Consider the following 10,227-nt stretch of genomic DNA (forward strand, 5'->3'; position numbering starts at 1 on the left):
GCAATGCGGACGGAAGAGAGGCCGCCGTGGCTAGCGTGATTACCGGTACTTGGTCCGACCGAGAGAATGAGTATGTGTATACGCGATCGCGTACTTAACGCGGATCGGCGAGTGACCGGTCGGTCGGCCGCGGGTCCGGTACACGGCCAACAGTGCCTCCGATCACGTAATCGGACTGATCGTTTCCAGTTTTGCCGGCGTGAACTCGCTTCTATTTTATTTTTCCTTATTTAATAGCGTAGAGACAGCTATGGTAACTATACCATTTTGATTTATATAGAGCATATAGACTAATTATTATATGTATGGAATACTTTGTAGTTAATTGTAATTGCAGGCCGTTTTATCATACACTGTAAATCCAAGTGTGTTATTTCTACACGCATAAACGTTTAAAAATGATACATTTGACTTAAGCTCGTTTTACATGTTTTGTTGCGTGTTAAATCAACACGTTTAATCGCATTAATATATTCAACCGTGTTAAATGGCATTACTCAAAACGACAAGAAATGTCTAAGAAGAGCTTTAGTTAAAATAACACACTTGTATTTGCAGTGAATTAGCCGTATAGAAAAAGAATTTCTCATTATTTCATAAAATTATACATTTCTTTTTTAAATGAAAGAAAGTTACGCACGTTGCACGTAACTTTCTTCAACTTTTTAATACGCCACCATGAATGTCTGTATTCGATGCAATAAATTATGCGTTTTACTCGTTGATATTGTTTACGATAATTTTATCGTTGCATCTTTAATCGATTATCTGCGTACATATCGATGCTGCGAGATTTATATCAATATTACTCGTATAACGAACTCCTTCCGTGAATATATCTCCGATTTAAGGTCGATTTAGACAACCGCGCCGTGCCCGTACCGTTTACGGACAGAAAGATTTAGACCTGTTTCACACGTAAGGTATCCGGCACTGGACTACCGATGCCGGGTATCCGATCGATTTTCTTTGTTTTTACAAATCGACTATCGGACAAACGTGTAAATGCTCCCATATTAATCCATACACTTCGCGATCGGATACCTGGCGTCAATAGTCCAGTGTCGGATACGTGTGAAACGGGGCTTAGTCGAATTTCATCCGTTGCATCTACGAATATCTTTTTAACTATAGTGGTCGGATCGCCACTAGTTAGTGGTATAGTTGCAGGCGTTTTGACGGGAGTTTTAAGAAGATATTCGGCTTCGAAGGTTTGCCGTGAATATCATTTGCGTTTTAATGATAATTTTTTAAAACAATTCTATTTTGCTGTTTTTTACTTATCAGGAACTCTAGAACTTTTCGAAAAGATTCAATTGAGCTATTCGAACTATTTTGACTTTAAATCAAATTTTTTTTGTTTTTTGAAAAAAATCCGAAAAAAAATTTTTTCTCAGGAACTGTAGTACTCGTTAAAATGCTTCAGATAAGCTATTCAGAAGTATTCGGTTATAAAGTTGGGTGTGAAGTTAGCATTCCATTTTTTAATTATCTTTTTCAAAGCATAAATTCCCTGAACTTTTTTTACAAACATAAAAATACTCTTATACTCTTCGAAAAGAAGCTGAAATTTTAATCAGAACTAAAAAATTTTAATGTAGGGTTGCGAACTTCACACACTTGATTATTGTAATAGTAAGTGGCGCGGGTAAACTGCCTCAGTTTTACTGTGTGAAATCTGAAGAATCGAAAAAAGTCTGTTCAAACCAAGTGGTGCATGAGTAGTCTTCTTGTAATATGTTGTACTCTTCTTTGTTAAGATTTTTCATAATTTGTTTTTATCGTGCGGGGTTAGAATGCCAGTCTTGCAGGGATAACACAAAATACAATTACAACATTTTAACGATAACTTTTAAGGTGGCTATTTTCAGCAATACTATTTAAAAGCTAAAGTATCATTTTGCAAACATTCCAAAGCAGTTATGACTATTAGTTTGTTCATATTTCTATACAACAATTCTTAACCGTGGCATTTTCTCCCGACTTACTACATACAATAAAGCAGATTACATTTAAGTCAATGAGATTTTTAAATCACATGTATTCGGATTGAAGCATCATTATAAAAGTAGATAATTATAATAGTAATTATTGTGACAAATTATCAGGTTATATCGTTCTTGTAGAAGAATATATCGTATGAAAAATCTGATCCAATAATGAATAACTAATTATAAATTATTATAATACATTGATACGATTATCTTAATTGCTCAAACAAATAATCACACATTTAGTGTAACAATTAAGATATCTAGAATACCTAAGTGTATTGTAACGAGATTACGAAACAAAGCAAAGAATAGGCGATTTAGTTTGTTTATTGAATAATATTTAAAATGTAATAGATATTTTATATGTATTTATATGTACATATAATTATAGATTATGATGTTGCCAGGTTAGTAAGCAATTATTTATGAAACATCAGATATGGAACATGTTATATTTTAATGCGACCCGAGCACACCAAGTTTCTTCTTTATTATGATCCAACTGCATTCATTTCATATCCATTTTAGAACAGTTAATTTTTGAACAATTTAATTCTTTTAAACATTTGATACATTTGAATACTACCATTGAGTACTTTTATTGCATATATTGCTTCCTCATAGAGGAAGCTTTGTGATGGTGAAAAAAAATTTTTTCGAGATTTTGATGGAAATAGTTATAGAAAAAAATAAAATAAATTATTAAAATATATGAAATAGGGGTACAGAAAAGACTGAAAAATATAATAAAATAGAAATAGATCGATATCTCCAAATTTGCGGAAGTTAAAGCTTCCTCTATGAGGAAGCCAAGTGCAAATTTCTAATTTGCACAATTTATATATTTTAATTATATATAATTATATCTTTTTTATGTATCAATTTATTATCAAATTACAATCTCACGTAATTTTAATCTCGTATTCTTTCACTCAAAGCTTTTAACTCTTTAATCAATTTCTTATAAAGGCTTTTCTTCTGTACAATCGAAATTTTTGAGCTTATCATCTATTGGAAAATTTTTAATTGCAGAAGCGATTAAGTTAACAATAGTATAATAACGCTAACTTTTTTTTGTTTTGTGTACTTACTTGGTACGTCTTTTTTTACTTTTTTTTCCGGGACAAGTTGGCGTCAGTTTTTGTTATCAAATCTGTACACGGCTCGAATAGACCGTGGGCTATTATGGCGGAGAAGGAGACACTGAATAATAACTTGTTGAGAAAATAAAGTGAAATGTATTCGTTAAATATCTCGGAGAGATTAATCTTAAAATATGTTTAGGACGGGTAGATATGTTTTTCTAAGGCCAGAGCTAAAATGTCCTTCACCTAAGACGGGTAGATTTGTCTTTCTAAGACCAGAGCTAAAATGTTCTTCACTCTAGGATGGGTAGATCTCTAAAGATTTCTGGTTATGAGGAAGCAATGTGCTAGTTTCTACTTGCACACTTAAAAACTATGAGGAAGCAATGTGCAAGTTTCTACTTGCACACTTTTTTAGATTTGTTTGGTTTATAGGAAATAAATCTAGATATTTTAAGAACATTATTTGTAGAATATCTATAAATTCTTCAGGTTTTGCAATTTTAACTTCTTCACTTGTCGCCTTTTCTGCTAATTTATGACATGTTATTTCCCATGTGGAACTCAGCGTAAAAAGATTCTCAATAAATTGAAAATTTGTATCAAGAAACCATATATGCCACATATTATCATCTAACATCTAAAAACAACATGGAAGTAGTACACATTTATGAAAAGTTAATAAATGTTAATTACCTTTTTTTATCAGGAAAAAACTGATATAAATTCTCCAGCCAATCTTCGGTGTTATTTTTTTTTATGTGATCTTAAGTCACGTGTCCTATTTCTTTTTGAGAACTTAAATTTTTTATGACATACGTTGCACGTTGCTTTGTTTTCGGCTTTATTTACTTCAAACCAGTTCGATATTTCTGCCATAACGATTGTCACAATTACTTCTATCTTCTAGTAGACGGTTAAATAATAAGCGCATAAATCAACATTCTTTTGATACCAGTAAAAACAAGTTCCGCGGAGAGGGGGAGGTTGCTCACGGCCGCGTCGGCCTTCGCGAGTCTTTTTTTGCAGGCGAGCGCTGATCTGTCTTCTCCGGTTGAAGCGCTTCCAGAGTGCGAACTCGACACTCCAAGAAGTCTTTTAAAGTGTCGAGCGACGTGGATCCGTGGTTCCACTAACAGCAGTTTCTCACTCACGCCGCGAGTGGGTGTCGAGCAATTCGACGATGAGGTGGACGAACAGGTCACTACAGTTCGTGACCGGACGCCCGATGCATTCCAGGGAGCCCATAGTGTGCAGAATCCCATGGAAGATCTTCCGCAAGTCGTTCACTGATTCCCCCTTTATCTTCGGCAATGAAGTGAAGACAGTGAAACACGAGCGCACAAGCAATCGTGTGTTTGCACAGTGAACAAATCGCGGACAATCGTATCCCGTTTGAAAATTAATGATAAATGTTCATGGGGTGCTGATGTCAAATTTTTTAATTTGGTCATAACTTTTTTTTTTGAAGAGTGGTTAAACGTGAACAAATCGCGGACAAACGAATGCCGTTTGCATTTTATAAAAATTTGCATTTCGGGGTGCCAACTTTACAGAGCTTGAAAGTTAATACTGATAAGTTGGTTGCAACCAAAACAAAAGATTCGAAAGCTGACGTTAATGTCCTCACAAAATGAACGTACAATTGCTGAATTTCTACATGGTCTTTCTAAGACCAGAGCTAAAATGTCCTTCACCTAGGATGGGTAGATCTATCTTTCTTAGACCAGAGCTAAAATATCTTTCACCTAGGACGGGTAGATCTGTCTTTCTAAGACCAGAACTAAAATGTTCTTTACCTAGGACGGGTAGATCTGTCTTTCTAAGACCAGAGCTAAAATGTCCTGCACCTAGGACGGGTAGATCTGTCTTTCTAAGACCAGAGCTAAAATGTTCTTCACCTAGGACGGGTAGATCTGTCTTTTTAAGACCAGAGCTAAAATGTCATTTACCTAGGACGGGTAGATCTCTAAAGATTTCTGGTTATGAGGAAGCAATGTGCAAGTTTCTACTTGCACACTTTTTTAGATTTGTTTGGTATATAGAAAATAAATCTAGATATTTCAAAAACATTATTTTTAAAATATCTACATCTATAAATTCTTCAGGCTTTGCAATTATAAATTCTTCACTTGTGGCCCACTTTTCTGCTAATTTAAAACATGCTGTTTCCCATGTGGAACTCAGCGTAAAAAGATTCTCAATAAATTGAGAATTTGTATCAAGAAACCACATAAGCCACATATTATCATCTAAAAAAAGTAAAAAGAACCAATTAGAATGATGGCCAAGATTTACGACCAAGAAAATTATTTGGTCCTTTGGTTAAAGGTCCTTGAAAATCAATAATAAAGCATCTATCAACAATTAAAAATTATATATAAAAACAACAACATCTAAAAACAACATGGAAGTAGTACACGTGTATGAAAAGTTAATAAATGTTAGTTACTTTCTTTTTATCGGGAAAATATTAATATAAATATATTCCATTCAATTTTCGATGTTATTTCTTTTTTTTTTAAATATGTGATCTTAAATCACGTGACCTATTTCTTTTTGATAACTTAAATTTTTTATGACATACGTTGCACGTTGCTTTGTTTTCGGCTTTATCTACTTCAAACCAGTTTGATATTTCTGCCATAACGATTGTCACAATTACTTCCATCTTCTATTGTAGACGGTTAAATAATAAGCGCATAAATCAACATCTCTTTGATACGCAGTAAAAACAAGTTCCTTGGATTCTTCATATCTTTTTTTATCGGCTCGAGTCTTCAGGATTTCTTTGCAGGCCGGAATCGTGGCCTGAAATTAATGCAACGATCGTTTTTATTAATCAATTTATTATTGCATGAGATATCGCGTTATTTTCCGAAGCATTGGAGGAGGATTAAATAGTGTTCTTACATATGCACAGGACTCGCTAGTAATACTGCCTCCGGTAACTGAATTGTTGGGCGTTATTATATTATTGTTTGGTTTGACGGTGACTAAACTTAGGTCGATACCGAAAGAGTAAGCCCACTTGCGCAACCTAAAAAGAATATTATTTTTATATAAATAGGAAAATAGGAATAAAATACAAGCAACTAATTAATTATTTGCAAAATGTAGGTGACTTAATAGAAATTAAATTATGAACGTCTATAAATAATACTTATTCGAATCTATTTAATTGTGGTTAATGAAATTATTAATTATCATATAAATAATTTAAAAAATTTTATTGAATTTAATAAGGTAAATTAGGAAATAAACTTCACATTTAACGTACCTTGGTATTTATACCTTGGCCGCATTCAAAGCCACCGTGCGTCACGCAAACTGTACCATCGCGAGCGCAGACTGACACCATAGCATTGAACTGACCAAAATATCCGAGTGGATATTTTATAGGTACTAGGGCAATACCCTTTTTCTTCCAGCGATTCTCATTGTTGAACGTTTCAACAGCCCGCTTCCGCATCTCATAATCGGCCGATTTCGACAAATCCTTTATCATGGATTCTAACGCGGCCTTATCCACGTCGTTCATATTAGCCAATCTGACCTTTAGCGGATTCCTTTTCGCCACTTTCGCGATGTGTTCCATTATATTTTCAGTCATGGCCACTCCTTCCGTGGATCCGGGCGCTCGACAGTATGTGTTTGACGGTAAATCAGTTCGCACTTCGTATCCATTGAAGGTCCAATTGTCGTTAATGTAACAACTGTAAATAATTGTTATCGCGTACAAACGTGGAAAATTAATAAGATTAATTAGCGTAGCGACCGTTGCAGTTTTTTGCTGTGTTTTGGGTGTCTTCTTTTTAGAGCGGGTGCTCAGCTTTGCGATGGCGGAGGTGCTCAATCGCTCTAGGACGACCAATGGTAGCGTCGCGATTGACGGTGGTACGCCAGATGTGCGTGTCGTGTCGGCGGTTTCGACGAGCGCCGATAACTCACGATCGGAAGTTTGATCGAGCGTGTGATATCCAGAGGTCATAGTTTTTCGCGTGTGACGCGGCGTTGCTGTTGGTGGCGGCGTGTCATCAACGACGACGGTAGGAGACTGACGTCGTCGTCGCGGGTCGGCACTGCGACTAGGCGGTTTCGGACGAGGCGTTCGGGGCGGCGAGCGGTCTCGTTTCAATGCCTTTTTTATAGCTTTTTGACGTTTGCGCGCTCTTTCATTCTTGGATTCACGTTTACGTCTTTTGCGATCCATTACAATTTGGTGTATACATTGTTTAACGTATTCCGGTGTGAGGACAATGTCATTCGCAAGTCGGATGCTGCCACCAACTCGTACGATTACCCATAGGCGGCTGTTATACGTGGCCTTTCTCACTCTATGTACAAGCGCGGCAGGTAAAATGTGTGCTTTCGTTTTGAAGTATTTGGTCGCACGCGCAAAGAACGTTGTTGCGTTCTTGATCCTTACGCTCATTTTGACTACTTGAGCAAACAAGTGCTGCGGATCCGAAACGATTGTTCTCGATGCTTGGTCAGCCTGTATTTGGCCTCTGATTTTGAAACATAGGTGTTGTTTTTGGTATGCTGATTTTGGTATGCACAAGATTATTTAACAAGTTGTAGAGCATTTTAATATTCAATTTTATTTGATAAACTAATTTCTCTCAATTACAAGTAACTACTTTAATTGTCTAAATAAACTCTGTAAAATTAAAAAATTATATTATAATATTTAATAAAATTAATTTTATTTAGATGAGTATTATTATCGATATGATATAAGATGTATTTTTTTATTATATTGTATATATTGTATATATATGTATTACTGATTATATTGTTGTATTCTTGATACATACCTTCCGATGTGATGCACTACGACAAAAGCGTGGGGATCGTTGAAGTTGAGGCCGCAGTTGCCCAAATGTTTCGAGTCGAGATATTGAATAACTCCTTGTCGTCTACTCCGACTTCGCATTCTTGGCGCGTAGCAACTCTTTTGCCCTGCACTTGCATATTGCTCTCGATAGTCGTGATGAATCGCGCTGGGCGATTCAATTTGTGACATACCAACGCGCAGGTACATGAGACTGGCGCGTTCCGCGAGATTTTCGGATTGTATCCATCGCCGATTCGCCTCACGTAGACATTGATACTACGATAAAAATTAAATTCAAGCGATTATTACGCTAATTAAATTTTATTTCCGGCAATCTCTTTTAATTATTATTATTTTTTTTTTTAGAAAAAGTATAGAAGCATGCCCACTTTGATTAATTTTAATTTTACACCGAATCATCTTATTACGATACGAAAGGTACTTTATTTACCCCAAAGGGGCCTTAAAGGGCGTTTTTAAGGAACGTTCCCAAACCTTTACAAACTTGGCGTTTTGTAGGGACGTACCCAACCCTGTACATACATCAAGATAACATATAACCTCACACTATTTGCCTCCCTACCCCTTCCAGTGCTTCCTCCCCAGTCCCCTCCCCCGGTCCGCCTCCTCCTCGTCGTCGTCCGATTCCATCAGCAGTTTATCCTCCATTTTCTTCACAATATCCTCTTCTGTTAACGCCTCTCTTTCTCGTTTTCCTCCTCTTTCCTTTCCCTTCTCATTTCCCTTTCCTTTCCTGCTTTGATTCTTTCCTCCACCGACCTGTCTTCGTCTATTTTTACTTTCATCTTACTTCCTTCCCACACAGCAAAAAAATTAAAAATGTCACTCTAAAGAAACACAAAAAAAAATTGTTTGAAAAATTTAAAAATTTTTTTCAGCTCTATTATTTGTTCAAAAATTACAAAGTATTTTCTTTTAAACACCATTATTGATACCTACAACATATATTTTTTCATAAAAATTGGTCGAGCCGTTTTCGAGAAAGAAATTTTTTGTTTTTTTTTTCTTTCTTCCTCCATAACTCCTTCAAAAATATAATTTCAAGGTCAATATTTGCAGGAGTTTAAGGTCACATGAGTACTAACTTACGACGCCAATACCAACTTCATACTTGCGGGGGCAATTTTTACATGCACGGAAAAAAAGGATTAGCAACTGGAGCTAAAACTTAGCTGTGACAGCTAAGATGTGTCGCTATTCTAGGGACAGCTAATGTTGTTGCTGTCCCAGCTAAATTTATTCGCTATTTAAACTTAGCTACTATAGCAACAAATTTTTGCTACAACAGATCAAATGTCGCTTAGCTGAATTAGCTACTTTATTCCTAGCTAATTCATTTTTTGCTGCAGGAACTAAATAATCTTCACTATGACTCCTAAGATTTTTAGTTATAAGGATAGCTAATTTATCCCTAGCTAATTTATTTTTTGCTGCAGGAACTAAATAATGTTCGCTATGAGTCCTAAGATTTTTAGCTATAAGGATACGATCTTAGCTGCTAATGCAAAGTAATTTTTGCTGTCTTAAGGACGTTCACCGGTCCTTATATATACTAAAGAAAATCGAAATTCTACAGATTTTTTTGAAACTGTGAATATACGTTAATTTCGATGTGCTTTATGCGTGGTATAAATTTTAGTATCTCTTGCGGTATAAAAATCGAAATACTGAGCCTCCAAAGTTTCAATTTTTACCAAAATTTAGTAAAAGTTGAAACTTTGAGGCTCAGTATCTTGATTTTTTCTACAAGAGGTACTGAAATGTATGCCACGCATAAAGCACACCTAAATTAACTTATATTCACAGTTTCAAGAAAATCTATAGAAAATTGATTTTCTCTATAGTATAGTATTTTCTCTATAGTGTGTGCGCGCGCGCGCACACACACACACACACACACACGCACGCACAATGCAAAATTATCGTTCAGGATGCTTACTTCTAACCTTATATATGTATGCAAAATTACCGTTCGGCATCATTCCGTGTGATCACATAGCGAATATTCTTTTACCTATCAAATTAGAAGATAAAAGAATATATACGTCATGATTGTGAGATCGTGGAATGATGCCGAACGGTAATTTTGCATACATATATAAGTGAGAGAAGTAAGCACAGAAAATCACAGTCATGCAGTTTTTACAATAGAAGTAAACTTACCTCTGAATCTATCAATAACGGGTTGGGATAAACCCCAACGCTTTAATAATGCGTGAACTTCTTCCATCTTTTGATACGCAAATATATATTTCTGATTAATTCACAAAACCTTAAATCCAATGCT

The 10,227-nt window shown here is 35.5% G+C and overlaps 1 protein-coding gene across 1 annotated transcript; it reads right to left on the minus strand.

The window, feature by feature from the left end:
* Positions 1–5,231: 5,231 nt before the first annotated feature.
* Positions 5,232–7,707, minus strand: LOC139824413 (uncharacterized). The gene is made up of 3 exons (XM_071796949.1): positions 6,360–7,707; positions 5,993–6,119; positions 5,232–5,890 (listed from the first exon to the last, which is right to left on the minus strand). Exons 1-2 carry the CDS (start codon positions 7,512–7,514, stop codon positions 6,054–6,056), a joined length of 1,221 nt encoding a protein of 406 aa, XP_071653050.1. The 5' UTR covers positions 7,515–7,707; the 3' UTR covers positions 5,232–5,890; positions 5,993–6,053.
* Positions 7,708–10,227: the final 2,520 nt, after the last annotated feature.

This window comes from Temnothorax longispinosus, unplaced genomic scaffold, assembly GCF_030848805.1.
Source record: "Temnothorax longispinosus isolate EJ_2023e unplaced genomic scaffold, Tlon_JGU_v1 HiC_scaffold_361, whole genome shotgun sequence".
NCBI classification, from domain to species: domain Eukaryota; kingdom Metazoa; phylum Arthropoda; class Insecta; order Hymenoptera; family Formicidae; genus Temnothorax; species Temnothorax longispinosus.